The sequence below is a fragment of the Lipotes vexillifer genome, unplaced genomic scaffold (assembly GCF_000442215.2).
Source record: "Lipotes vexillifer unplaced genomic scaffold, Lipotes_vexillifer_v1.1 scaffold387, whole genome shotgun sequence".
NCBI classification, from domain to species: Eukaryota; Metazoa; Chordata; class Mammalia; order Artiodactyla; family Lipotidae; genus Lipotes; species Lipotes vexillifer.
In genome coordinates this window covers 3,074,514-3,087,960 of record NW_006795399.1, presented here as the reverse complement: position 1 = coordinate 3,087,960, position 13,447 = coordinate 3,074,514, and the positions used below count along the sequence as shown (strand labels likewise).

The following is a 13,447-nucleotide window of genomic DNA, read 5'->3' as shown; positions in this document are numbered from 1 at the left end:
CACGGCCTCGCGCGCCCGGAGGAGAGCAGCGCGCGGCAGGCGCTGAGCTCTGGGCACCGAGAGGGACATCCCCGGTGGTCTGCAGCCGTCCATGCACAGAGCTCCCTCCCCCACAGCCGAGCAGCCGCCGGGCGGAGGGGACAGCGCCCGCCGGACCCCGCAGCCCAGACTCAAGTTAGTGGGCAAAGGGAAGCGCCGGGGAGTGGAGATGGGTGGAGCTGGACTCGGGAAAGGGGTCCGGAGGGCGGAGGTCGAGCAGAGGACGAGGGGAAGCGGGACGGGGGTGGGGGGTGGAGACTGACGGAAAGGGGGTGCGTCTTCGAATTAGGGGCCCTGGGAGCAGGCAGGAAGCTGATAAAGCTGGATGTGAAAGAGCAGTACCTAATTCTCCATCGCCCGTTTATTTTGTGCGCATGACCTGGCATGTGAGCCCCCTGCAAAGAATGTGGAGGCTCCCAAGCGCTAGGGGAAGCCCTGGAGCTTTATCTGGCAACAGTGCCGGGGGATGGCCACTCAGCTGGCTCAGTCCGTCGTCGGCACGGAGCGCGCGGCTCCGGGGTCCGGGAGAAGCCGGCGCCTTTGAACCAATAGAGCATCAAAGGAGCTCTGCAGAAGCGGGGCATGCCTTAGGCGTCTCTTTCCATTTCTGTGGCTTGCGGGGGGGAGTTTCATTGTGCGGCCCCTCCCTCAAGGGGTCTTGAGTCGTGCCCACACAACCCTTGAAGACGAGGGTGGAAAATGAGGGAGAGAAGGATAGGCGGGAGCCCCCCGGCGGTGTTCGCCCACAGACGGTAGCACTGTGGGCGTGTGTGGGGGCGGACCGGGCCCCGAAGCAGAACAATTGAGGCACTCCTCCTCTCTCCCGTGCCCGAGCTGAAGGGATGGGCTTACCTATGGAGCAGGTGGGAAGGTCACTGCTGGGAGAGGGGCCATCTGAGGTGCACTGGGCAGTCTGGAAGGCAGGGGAGGTCCTGGGGAGAGAGCGCAAGAGTGGGCAAAGAATGCGTAATCCGTGGGAAAAGCTGAGCAGGGGTGGGAAAAGGGGAGCAGAGGATGTTCTGCCTAGCTCACTGAGTGGAAAAGGGCAGGGGGAGGGGCCACACCCCTGTCTCTCAGCCACATGAGCAGGATGCCACCAGGGAATAAAGCTGGTCCATAGTGGTCCTAGGTGTCCACTGCAGGGAGAATGGTGGTCCTGCGTTCACCTCAGTGTGCGAAGTTAACTTGTGTAACGTTGAGACTGGTAGGTGTTTAGGGTGGAAGGTGGGGACTGTGTTCTGGAAGAGAGGTTGGTCCAGCCATCCCAGGGGTGTGCTGGCTGGCCTCAGTGCTCAAGGTCTCCTTGCCCCAGGCCAGAAAAGTAAAAGCTGAGGATGGGGGCTTGGAGCCTTTGTGTTCGGCAAAAACTGATCTGGCTTTTGGTACTTGCGGCCAGTCTGGGATAGCACTGGCATGGCTATGCCTCTGAGCAGTGCCTGATTCTCCTAGTCTGTGTTCAGGTCTGGGTAGAGAGAGCATTCAAAAGAGAGAAGCATTCAAAAGAGAGAAGCAAGCAGGAAAGAGAAAACAGTTGTGAGTGTGGGTTGGTACCCAGCAAGGGAACTTGCACTGACTGCCCCCCCCCCTTGTGCGCCTCCTTCTCAGGCCCAGTGCCCGAGCCATGGCCCTGCCTCGGACACTGGGGGAGCTGCAGCTGTACCGGGTCCTGCAGCGCGCCAATCTCCTTTCCTACTATGAGACCTTCATCCAGCAGGGAGGGGACGACGTGCAGCAACTGTGTGAGGCGGGTGAGGAGGAGTTCCTGGAGATCATGGCACTCGTGGGCATGGCCACCAAGCCCCTCCATGTCCGACGCCTACAGAAGGCACTGAGAGAGTGGGCCACCAATCCAGGGCTCTTTAGCCAGCCAGTGCCTGCCGTGCCCGTTTCCAGCATTCCACTCTTCAAGATCTCTGAAACTGCAGGGACCCGGAAAGGGAGCATGAGCAACGGGCATGGCAGCCCAGGGGAAAAGGCGGGCAGTGCCCGCAGTTTTAGCCCTAAGAGCCCCCTTGAACTTGGAGAGAAGCTGTCGCCACTGTCTGGGGGACCTGGGGCAGGGGACCCCCGGATCTGGCCAGGCCGGAGCACTCCAGAGTCTGATGTTGGGGCAGGAGGAGAAGAGGAGGCTGGCTCACCCCCGTTCTCCCCACCTGCAGGGGGAGGAGTCCCTGAGGGGACTGGGGCTGGGGGGCTGGCAGCAGCTGGGGCTGGTGGTGGTCCGGATCGACTGGAGCCAGAGATGGTACGCATGGTGGTGGAGAGCGTGGAGAGGATCTTCCGAAGCTTCCCAAGGGGGGATGCTGGGGAGGTAACTTCCCTGCTGAAGCTGAACAAGAAGCTGGCACGGAGCGTCGGCCACATCTTTGAGATGGACGATAATGACAGCCAGAAGGAAGAGGAGATACGCAAATACAGCATCATCTATGGCCGCTTTGACTCCAAGCGGCGGGAGGGCAAGCAGCTGAGCTTGCATGAGGTGAGGACCCCGGGCCCTGATCCCCTCCCCTACCAACCTCAGTTGTTGCAGTGCTTCCCTCAACTGAGGGGGAAGCAGAGACACAGGCAAGAACCTGGCTGTCCAGCCCCACGCCGCTCAGGACGCCACAGGAGTGGAGGAGGCCCCGGGCATTCCTAGGAAGCTGTGGGTGCTGACCTGTTTTCCTTCCTCAGAAAGCTCCTGCATGGTGTCAAACCCAAGCAAACATCTGATGGATGAGCCTCCCTTGTCTGGTGGTGAAGGGGAGTGAGGAGGTCTGGGCAAGGTAGTGGGCCAGTTAGGATTCTGACTGCTCTGGCGGTCCTCTCCACAGCTGACCATCAACGAGGCTGCTGCCCAGTTTTGCATGAGGGACAACACTCTTCTACTGCGGAGGGTGGAACTCTTCTCCCTGTCCCGCCAAGTGGCCCGAGAGAGCACCTACCTGTCCTCCTTGAAGGGCTCCAGGTGAGACCCCCTTCTCCAGGTTCTCCCTAGATCAGAATCCCGCCAAGGAGATGGGTCACGTCCTGACCTCCAGTTCAGGTGCCTGTAGGCCTGCTTCCCACCCGCCTGCGTGTCCCTGCCTTTGGCCAAGTCCACTTGCCTAGGTCTGGCCCCACCTCCCATCCCTCTCAGGTCCCCTCTGCCCCCCACAACAATAGCGCTTGAGCTGGGGACTGCTGCTTACCCTTCATCTTTCCAGATTCTGCGAATAATGCATGTTCCCCATCAGATTCTGTGTCCTGTCCACCATGTGTCCCTCCCCAGCCTCACCCTCCTTGTTTCTCTCCATCTTTGCAGGCTCCACCCTGAAGAACTGGGAGGCCCCCCACTGAAGAAACTGAAACAAGAGGTAGGTTTGCTAGGGTACATATAGGAGGTTAGGGCAGTCTTCCCCAGCCCCCTCCCTTGCCAGTCCTTATTTCCCCATTTGGGGCATCCACAGGTTGGAGAACAAAGTCACTCTGAAATCCAGCAGCCTCCCCCAGGCCCTGAGTCCTATGCACACCCATACCGTCCCAGCCTGGAGGAAGACAGCGCCAGCCTGTCCGGGGAGAGCCTGGATGGACACTTGCAGGGTGAGTGTGCGTCAGAGCGCTTCTCACTGAGGGGGCGGGTGGGGGGGGAAGGTGTGGGAGGAGGGCGCCAGGAGGCCACTGCCTGGCACAGGGTTGGGAGGCCTGGCTGGGCGGGAGCGAATGAGCCTGGGCCCGTGGGGCTGGCTGTGTGGTTGAGGGTGAGGGTTCCGTTGACTGCGGCCCCCTACCTGACCCGTAACCCCTGCCCACAGCTGTGGGGTCGTGCCCAAGGCTGACGCCGCCCCCTGCTGACCTGCCTCTGGCGTTGCCAGCCCATGGGCTGTGGAGCCGCCACATCCTGCAGCAGACGCTGATGGATGAGGGGCTGCGGCTAGCCCGCCTCGTCTCCCACGACCGCGTGGGCCGCCTCAGCCCCTGTGTGCCCGCAAAGCCACCTCTCGCAGGTGAGGCAGCCAGTAGTGCCATCCCCAAGCACCCCTGCCACCCAGGCCCCGCACAGCAGCCCTGGTGTCCTCGGGGCAGTAGCGTGGTGGGGCTCCAGCTAACCAGGCCTTGGGTTGAGGGGGGAACCCTGCAGGGCTGTTCCCAGTGGGGAGGGTCTAACCCCAAGTGGACGTCTGTGAATGGCGAGCTTGGGGAGCAGGGGGACAGAGAATGGGGAACGAAGGGGAACAGGAAGAGGAGAGCCACCAAGAAGGGAAGTTTGGATGGAACTTCTACCAGCGCAGGAGGGTGGAGCAGGCCAGGAGTTGGGGTAGGGTTGCCAGCTTGGAATTGGAGGAGCCCAGAGGGGGATGCTTTGTGTGTGGATGGGGGAAGCGGGAGTAGGCAAGGAGGCCGGCAGAGGGCCGGGCATCGGCTGGGCTCAGAGTGACGCAGCAGACAAAGCCACCAACCCTAGCTTGGTATTTTTAAACTGTGTGTGGGTGGGAACTGGGGGCGGGGACTGACAGGGGGGCTCTTCTTGGGGGAGGAGCTGGGAGGCTGGCTTCCTGTGTCCCCGCTGTTTTGGCTTCTAAGAACCCTGGGGGGCATGGTAGGGTTGGGGGGGTGCCCTGGGAGGAGGCCAGGGATAAGCGGGGGCAGCAGAGCCTGGGAAGGGGGGAGGGGGAGAGGTCAGAGCCAAGCCGCCCCCACAGCTCCTGACAGAACCAGAAATTCCAGCAGAACGGAGGCGGGAGAGACAGAGAGAGACACATCCAGAGACAGAGAGCTACACACAGCCAGCAAGGGGAGGGGGGCGCACACACTTAGGTATGGAACCGCCCCCTAGACCAGAGGTGGGCAGGAGTCAGGAAATCAAGTTCATCTTCGCAGCCTTCTCTACCCCTGCCTCTGTTCTCAGCCCCCCTCTGTCTGCAGCGTCCATCCCGCAGCCTCCTAACCTACCCCTTCTCCCTGCAGAGTTCGAGGAGGGGCTGCTGGACCGATGCCCTGCCCCAGGACCCCATCCTGCTCTGGTGGAAGGTCGAAGGAGCAGCGTGAAAGTGGAGGCTGAGGCCAGCCGGCAGTGAGGGGGGGACTGGCGTCCTCAGACCCAGGGTGCCAGGCTTCTGGCTCACACAGACCCCTCCACTCTCCATCCCTGGCATCTAGTCACAACCCTGGATCCTTCCGCTGCCCTTCTCCTGCCTCCCCACCTGCCCCATGGGCATAGAACTATGGGGCTTCAAGCAATAACAAGCAGGGGCCTGGCGAGAGGACACAAGGAGGGTGCACGGTGCCCCCTCACCCTTGCCCAGAGCAAGGAGGCAAGAACTCTGCCTCCAGGGCACTTGGGATTCTCCCCTCCCTTACACAGCACACTCCCATCCTCTCTAGTTAGAGTCAGTGACGAGCAGTTGGACTCAGTTTGGACATGGGGGAAAGGGGGACTTCCCTGGGAGGGTCCAGCAGCTAAAAATGGAAACGGTTTCCGGCCAGATCTGAGGGCCTGGGAACACTGGACCTGCTCCTCCCCTCTGCTCCTCCATTTTTGTGCTTGTAGTTTGTTTCTTTAATTTAACAAGTGCTGCAGTTCGCCCACCCATCCCCATCTTCCCCCCAAGTCCTCAGCGGTTCTCTCTCTCTTGCCCTCTCTAGGGGGGTGTGGGGTCCCCTTCACCGGCCCCCTCGGGAGGCCTGGGTGGACTCAGGGTCTCCCTCAGCTGGGATCTGGGCCGCAGCACCTGTCTGAGCAGTTAGAGCGTCTTTCTTTTCAGATCGTGTACAGTAGATTATTTATTTTGTTATTTTGGAATAAAATTTATTTTATGGCTTAGGATCTATGACCTCCAAGATGGAGAAAGGGTGGCATGGGGTTGGGGAGTGGAGGGAAGCTGGCGGTGGTTGGGGAAATAGAAAAGAAGCGGCAGGTAGGGCCCCCAATACACCACGAGGACCACACACCGACCCCAGGCTAAGCCTCTGCCTCTGGGCAGGATTGGAGGTGTTGAGCCACCGAAGCTACAGCCACATAGACCCAACCTGGACCCAGTCATACTCAAAGCTTAGTACATTTGGGTTAGCATACATCAGAGAGGCCAGTATACTCGCTGGTGTCTTTTGAGCAGTGTCTCACACTTCCAAACGTGTTGTCACACAGGCAAAATCAAAGAGGTACGTGTTCTATGTGGTCATAAAACTAACATGTGACGTCTATATATTAACATCTCTTAGGTCCACACACTTTCACCCAGCTACGTGCAAACTCGGCCCTTGTACTTCTGCACAATCTCATATCCAGAAGCCTCCATCTGACTGACAGGAATTTGGAGCTGACTGGGATTTGTTTTTTAATCTGGGCAAAACCCACATCAGCAACCAAACGTACAGACCAGACCCCCCTCTCTCCCAGGGTCTCCTCAACTGTTTCCCATCCCCCCAGAGCTGGGACCCAAGCCCATACTTCCATCCCTAGCCTCTGAAGCAGATGTGTGCACGTGTCTGTGTGTTTCCACATGTGTGTCTGGAGCCGGGGGCAAGCAGAGAAGCCCTCCATGCCCTCAGCTGTGCTTTAGCCCAGCCCCCTTTCTGCTCTGCTCAGCCACATCTTCCAAGGGCAGGGGGGGGAGGGAGGGAGGGAGGGGGAGAGAGAGAGTGTGTGCGTTTGGGGCGTGTCTCACTTGGAACCTGAATTTCCCTTTGGAAAGTGGAGGGCAGGGGTGTGTGGTGGGAAGGAAGGAGTAGATATGTTCCACCCACTGTACATTCTCCTGGCAAAGTCTTTTCCTCCTGACCAGGGAGTAGGTGGGGATAGGAGGACACCCTCCCCAGCTGCTGCTTGGCAGGAGCACAGGCAGGTGTTCAGAGCAGGTCCATGGGGGCAGGAGAGCTGTCTCTCTGGACTCCCCCTCCAGCTGGGATCACCAAGTGGGGTTAGCCCTTAGGTCCAGGTGGGACATTGAGATCCCAGACTGCCCATAGCAGGAGGGCTGCAGGAGGGGTTGGGCTCCCAAGGACCCTCCCTCTGACTCTCCTTGCCCCTCCAAGAGAAGCTTGGTGAGGTCCTGTTCAGTGGGAGGCAGCAAGGGCGGGAGCATGTCTTCACGGACCCTGCAGGGAGGAAGGAGGCAAGCAGTGAGATGGGTATGGCACCCACTCCTCAGCCTCCACCCCCAGGCTGACACTCACCAGGTGCCTTGAGGGAACCCTCCCACCGGCTGCCTCAGGCAGCTGTCTTCCGCCATGGTCACATCTGAGCAGAGCAAGGGCTCGGGGCTGGACACGGCATGCTCCTGAGGCTGGCACGGCAGCAGGCCCCTGCCGGGCCCAGAGAAGTAAGTGAGGTGGTGGCGGGGGTCGGGGGGTTGAGGCTGGGAATGAATGAGGAGCATGAGCTCAGGATGGGGGTGGGTGTCACTCACTGCGGGTGAGGTTGGTCAAAGGGCAGGCTCATCTGACTCAGGTTGGGTGGCATCTGCAGGTGAGGTCTGGAATCAGGAAGGAGGGCACAGTCAGAAAGGAAAGCTGGACAAGGGCAGGGTGTTGCAAAGTCAAGACCACTGAGTGAGGAAACAGTATTTCCAGCTCCTCATCCTGACAGCAAGCACTCGGCAAGCCATTTCCACCTGTGAGCTTGGACTTCTCATCTGAATAAATGCGTATGCATTGGCGACTGTGGGCAGGAGAGAGAGGAGGGCTAGATTCACTAATTTCTGATGTTTCTTTGGACTTTGAACTTTGTTGGCTCTAAGTACCCCTGTCCCCACCCCTACCTCAACTCCTGGGAGGGGAGATGTCGTGCCTTGACTGAGAGTTAGTAAGCACCTGAGTGCTACCTGGAGAACAACTGTCTATGCCACTTCAGGGCCAAAAAGATAAATAAATAAAAATCAAGACAGCAGATAAATGACAGTAGATTTCAGGGGCGGGAGAGATAATACTGATACTTACATAGCTCTTCCTATGAGCCAGGTACTGTGTTTAGCTTTACACATACTATTAATTCAATTAACCTTCACAATAACCCTGTGAGGTAGGTATTGTTATTATCATTATTCTCTATTTTACAGATGACACATCAGAGTTAAGTAACTTGCCCAAAGTCAGCAAGTGGTGGAGCTGGAATTCGAACCTGGATCTTAACCACCAACACCTCAGTGGAATGGACAGAAGAGACCCAGGTGTTGGCTTTTTGCCACCCCGTTCTCACAGAAGAGCCTTCCCTAGCAAATGCAAGTGCCCAGGCCCTTTGCAGGTGGGTATCCCACCCCGTTCCCCAGAGGTGGCCCCACTTACTCCTGGAAGGCTGGCAGCACATTGACCGATTCTTTCCGGGGAAGTGTTGGATATGAGGGGATGGAGTGAGAGCGTGGTGGGAACACCTGGGACCTGGGGAAAGAAAGCAGACCCCTGATGCCAGCCCTTCTCCTGGACACCCCAAATCCCTGCCTCAAGATGGGGAATCCCTTTCAAGGAAAGGAAATTCCCTACTTCAGCCCCCAGTGCCAGCTCTCCCAGTTGCCCATGCTGAAACAGCCTGCTGGCACAGACCACTCCCAGTTCCGTCTCTCAAGCTTCTTACGCCATATCTGGGCCGAGCTGCATGTTCATGGAGCAGTCAGGGACCATTCCAAGATCATAAGAGGGCATCATGGTAGGCGTTTGGGGCTCAGGGGTGGTAAGTGGCTGGTCCCTGGAGGAGGGGAGGAGGCATGTGTGACTGACCAGGGGCTGATGCCACCACCCCTTCCCCCAGGGAAGTACTGGGCCCCACCCTCCATCCATACCAGCACACTCACCTTTCCACAGTCATCTTGATTGTAGCTGGGACATAACCCCTGTCATCCTTACCCATCTGCTCAGCTGTTGTGGGGAGGAAAGGAGAGCCATGGAGTGCTTCTGGTTTAGGGAGGAAGGGAGGTGGAAAAGGTGAGCATGGCTGATGCGCAGGTAGCAGAAGCAGGGAGATGAAAATGGAGAGAGAAGTCGGGGATGACACACAGCAGGCAGGGAGGGGACAGCTGGGAGCAGGGAGAAGGTGGACAACAGGAAGGAGTCAGAACTGCCAGCCCCAGCTCACGCTTGTAGTGGCTCCGGAAAGCCTCGTCCTTGGGTTTCTTGGGGTAGAGGTTTTTGAGCTGAGCGAGGTCCCGGATTCGGTCACCAAGTGAGCGAATGGACAGGTCTTTGGCAGAGAATGGCTGGATGTTCTCTATCTGTGGGGAGCCTACAATAGGAATGAGACCTTGAGTCCCCTCTGTCCAGACTTTATTCCCCTTCCCCAACCTCCTCCCACTATTGGACTCATTCTCAGTCTGCCAAGGTGAGGAGGAGAGAGGAGCTAGGGTGAGGGCCCTGCGGGAGGGAGACGCACCAGGCTCCATTCCCACAGAGCTCACAGTGAGAAGGTAGACGTTTAGACCACAGAAGGAGAAAGAGAAGTTGGACCTAAGGAAGAACTTCTTGAAGATCAGGGTTGGCCTCAAGGAAGGCCAGGATGTTTCCTCCCCAGAAGAAACCCCAGAGGGTACAGGCACAGAGGCAGAGGACTGGTTGGGGTGACCTCACCATCCTGGCCCCGGATGACATGGGCAATGGTGATGCCCCCAATCTCTGAGTCACTGAACCGAAGGAGGAATGTTCCATCAGGCTCGTTGAGAAGAAGGCTAGTGACATACTGTTTGCTGATGAAGCCAATGATCAACCTGGCCAGAATGAGAGAGAGGATATGGGTGGGGTCGCAGGGTGTGGAGTGGGAGCTGGAGGTACAGCTGCTCAGGCCACCTGGGGCGGGTACTCACCGATCTGACCAGTAGCTCCGGAGGCAGCGTTTGGTGAGGTCCAGGACGCCATCAAACCACTGCCAAAAGGTGAAGCCACGACCCAGCAGGATCTCCTGTGGGGAGCGGGGAGTTGGTGGGAGCACAGGAGCCTAGTTAGGGCAGGCATTGGGCTGTGAGTACCTACACGACAGAGTCACAGGACTGAGGGAACCACGTTGGACCTGAGACCCCATCCATGACAATGGCCAACACTCAGGCTCACCATGTGCCAGGCACTATTCCATGCTCTTTTCATAAATTAATGTATCTGATCTTTACAAGCCTAGGGAGATAGGTCCTGTGAGTATCCCATCTTACAGATGAAGAAATGGAAGCCTAGAAAGGTCAAATAACTTGCTTCTCACACAGCTGGTGAGAAGCAGAGCTGGGATTCAGCCCAGGAAGTCTGGGCTGGGCCCCCTCTTAACCACCGTGCTCACACCCTCCTGAATGAGGCCTGGAGGAAGTGGTGTCCAGAGAAGGCAGCTTGCAGGGTGTGAGTGTCCTGCTCCCTTTGCTAACACATCCTCTGGTCGTGTGGGCTTTTCTTTCTTCCTTTTTTAAAAAAGAGATCAGTGCGTGACTGCATTTACCCAGCTGGTCCTCAACCGAGACACCCAGACCTCCTTTTTCCCCTGTTCTTGTAACAGATCCAGTCCTGAGCCACCTTATTTTGGAGGCAGTAAAATGTAGTAGCTAAGAACAAGAGTCAGAAATATGGTGTTCCATCCCAGACATGCCACTCACTTGCTGGGAGGCCTTGGACATACCACTTAATCCCTCTGAGCGGGTTCATCCTCTGTAAAATGGGGGTAATAGTACCTACCTCAAAGGGATGTTGGGATGATAACATATATAAACTGCTGAAGCACAGTGCCTGGCATATAGTAAGCTGTCAGCACGTGGTAGCTGGTATTATTGCATATGTCCCTGTGGGATTTCGTCCCTGTTTTTGCAATAAGACCTATTTTCCCAATGGGTCAAAGTCATTTTGAACCAAAGCTGTGTTTACACACAATCTGGGTGAGTCACGAAGATCACTGGCAAAGAGGGAGGACAGAGGGCCCCCAGACCAAAACGGGGGGGATGTCAGAGACCTGAGGGGTTTTCCTGCCTGGGCCATGACAGAGGCCTTCCTGATGAACGTGGTGGGGCATTGTGAAGATCCCAGCGGTTGATCCCTGGGCAGAGGTTGGGGAAGCCTTGAGTGCCCCAGGGATGAAGAGCTTGGGGGTGGGAAGTCCGAAGCGCAGGGGAATGACCTTGTTGAACTGTGACCAGGACACAGAACGGCGCTGGAAGGCCTCCATGCTGAGGCTGTTGTCAGTGAAGATCTTCTGGGCCAGGAAGAGGAAGTGCTCTGGGAGTAACCCCCGGTTGGTCCCCACCTCAGCCATGAACTTGAGGTTAAGAGTTTCACACATCTTCTCCCAGGGCACCCGCTCAGCCACCACAAAGGGCACACGGTCCTGGGGGGAGGAGAGAAGGAAAGGGAGCCTCAGGGAGCCTGAGGCTCAAGGCTCAAGGGAGCCTTCATCTTTCCCACTTCCCCAAGCCTGCCGCTCCCCAGCCTTGTCCCCCTGAACTTGCTCAACAAAGATGGTGCTTTTCCAAAGGAGTCTAAGGTGCTACTGCAGGATAGCTGTTAAGATTGGCATGAAAAGGGGACTTCTCTGGTGGTGTAGTGGTTAAGAATCCGCCTGCCAATGCAGGGGACACGGGTTCGAACTCTGCTCCGGGAAGATCCCACATGCTGCAGAGCAGCTAAGCCCGTGCGCCACAACTACTGAGCCTGCAAGCCACAACTACTGAGCCCACGTGCCACAACTACTGAAGCCCATGCGCCTACAGCCCATATTCTGCAACAGAGAAGCCACTGCAATGAGAAGTCCACGCACTGCAACGAGAGTAGCCCCCGCTCGCCGCAACTAGAGAAAAGCCTGCACGCAGCAGTGAAGACCCAAGGCAGCCAAAAAATAAATAAGTAAATAAATTAATAAAATAAAAAATGAAGTATGAAAAAAATTGGCACGAAAAGAGGTCAGAAGTACGAAAACAGGTCTATGAGAAGGAGTTAAGGTCACTCTCATTTGAACATGCTTGCCAGCCTGCACCCCACCTCCCAGGTAAGAGCCCCCCCTGCCCCCGCCAACTCCAGGTCTTTCATCACCATCTCAGAGAAGGCGTTGTCCCACAGAATGGTGGCTTTGGCATTGTTGTCTTGGTTGCCGTGGACGATGACCACCAAGGGCAGAGACAGGGCCTGAAGGGGGTGAGGAAAGGGGGTTCTTCTTACTGGGGCAAGGGGCTTCCACAGAGGGCTGGCTCTGAGGGTGCAGGGAAGCTACTGGACTCACACAACATGGTTAAAAACTCATGGTATGTTATTGAGTGCTTTCTGAAGCTCAATTAGGGCCTTACTGCAGAGAAGTGGTTACAAGTCAGTGCTATAGGAGTCCCCAGGTTTCAAATGCCAGCTCCAACATTCAGTGGCTGTGTGACCTGGGCTAATTACTCAATCTCTCTGTGTCTCAATGTCCTCATCTATAAAATGAGGCTAGTAATAATACATACCTCATAATGTTATTGTGAAAACCACGCGTGTGTGTGCACGTGTGTGACTTAAAACAGTGCCCTGGTCTATGAAAAGTGCGTAAGTGCCAGTTGCTCCTACACTGTCATTGCCTGGGCTGTGCACTTCGGTTCTGGCTCCTCCCCACTCACCCGGGGCCCCAGCATGCACAAATCCCAAACACACAGGGTATGGGGCAGTCGTGAAGAGTGCGGATGCAGGGCCCCAGTGTGTGGCCTGGAGGGGCACCTGGGGCCCCGCCTCGGGCAGGGCTGGGGCCTCGGTTCACCTGGAGCTGGATAGGGAGTTTGTTGGGGCTGAGCGTGAAGCTGGTAGAAAAGAGCACGGCGCACTTCTCCTCGGTGACGGACTCTGTGCCCTTCCGTTCGCACCGCTTGATTTTCTTCAGAAGCTGCGGTTGGGGCAAGGGAGAGGAGGGTGAGGGCAGCAACTGCTTCTCCTGGGCTCCCAACACCCTCTCCAAGGAGAATGTCCTGGCCTGAGGACCCCCGCCCACTGCTCCCCGAAGGTCTCACCAGGTTCTTGAACAGGGCAGAGCAGCAATTCCCGGGAATGCTGTTCTCCAGGGGCACGGTGTTGTTAACGATTTCCCCAGTGCTTTCTCTGCCAGGCAAGTCAGAGAGTGGCTCATCCCAACTGGGCCAGGAATGGCAGGAGCTTGAGTCCACCGGCTAATGGCCTGGACTACTGGCCCCTAATCTCCATCTCCCCACTTGAGTTCTTAAGGGAGAAGTCCCCATCTTAGCCAAATCATGATGCTCCCACCCCATTCCAGCACTGATGGGTCCCTCCCCTTCCTCTGCCTTGACTATCATACAGGGTCCCCACATCCCATGGCCCACCCTCCCTGTCATCACCCTGTTCTTCGTGGTGCCAGTCCCCCAGGCTCCTCTGGCCTCCACCACCCTCCAGCCCCTCTCCAGCCCCCGCTTACACTCCAGCCCCGGGCCCCTGGGGCATGCTCAGCTCCCTCGCCTGCTTCTCGGTTACCATGTCGGCCCTGACCATCAGAGGCTTGGCTGGGGCCGCCAGGAACCGCAGGCCCAGC

At 57.4% G+C, this 13,447-nt stretch overlaps 2 protein-coding genes across 2 annotated transcripts in view; one reads left to right on the top strand and one right to left on the bottom strand.

Annotated features, from left to right (window-relative positions):
- NAB2 (NGFI-A binding protein 2) lies at positions 1-5,824 on the top strand. The gene is made up of 7 exons (XM_007467687.1): positions 1-174; positions 1,645-2,518; positions 2,853-2,986; positions 3,323-3,374; positions 3,468-3,600; positions 3,813-4,004; positions 4,966-5,824. The coding sequence occupies exons 1-7, from the start codon at positions 92-94 to the stop codon at positions 5,073-5,075; spliced, it is 1,578 nt and encodes a 525-aa protein (XP_007467749.1). The 5' UTR covers positions 1-91; the 3' UTR covers positions 5,076-5,824.
- A 1,081-nt stretch (positions 5,825-6,905) lies between these two features.
- Positions 6,906-13,447, bottom strand: part of STAT6 (signal transducer and activator of transcription 6) — a 9,689-nt gene continuing 3,147 nt past the window's right edge. The window contains exons 9-22 of the mRNA XM_007467688.1: positions 13,334-13,447; positions 12,915-13,002; positions 12,668-12,790; positions 11,977-12,069; positions 11,069-11,275; positions 9,786-9,880; positions 9,553-9,689; positions 9,065-9,211; positions 8,784-8,847; positions 8,567-8,677; positions 8,281-8,373; positions 7,407-7,472; positions 7,174-7,302; positions 6,906-7,095 (exon numbers count right to left, since the gene is read on the bottom strand). Coding sequence (XP_007467750.1) covers positions 6,906-7,095; positions 7,174-7,302; positions 7,407-7,472; positions 8,281-8,373; positions 8,567-8,677; positions 8,784-8,847; positions 9,065-9,211; positions 9,553-9,689; positions 9,786-9,880; positions 11,069-11,275; positions 11,977-12,069; positions 12,668-12,790; positions 12,915-13,002; positions 13,334-13,447 — 1,657 coding nt within the window. The remainder of the gene's footprint in view (positions 7,096-7,173; positions 7,303-7,406; positions 7,473-8,280; positions 8,374-8,566; positions 8,678-8,783; positions 8,848-9,064; positions 9,212-9,552; positions 9,690-9,785; positions 9,881-11,068; positions 11,276-11,976; positions 12,070-12,667; positions 12,791-12,914; positions 13,003-13,333) is intronic.

Excerpts from the sequence above, each read along its gene's own strand:
- NAB2 (XM_007467687.1), top strand. The coding sequence starts at position 92 with ATGCACAGAGCTCCCTCCCCCACAGCCGAGCAGCCGCCGGGCGGAGGG. Across the intron at positions 3,601-3,812 it reads CCTGGATGGACACTTGCAGG|CTGTGGGGTCGTGCCCAAGG; the intron begins GTGAGTGTGCGT and ends CCCTGCCCACAG. Across the intron at positions 4,005-4,965 it reads CGCAAAGCCACCTCTCGCAG|AGTTCGAGGAGGGGCTGCTG; the intron begins GTGAGGCAGCCA and ends TTCTCCCTGCAG.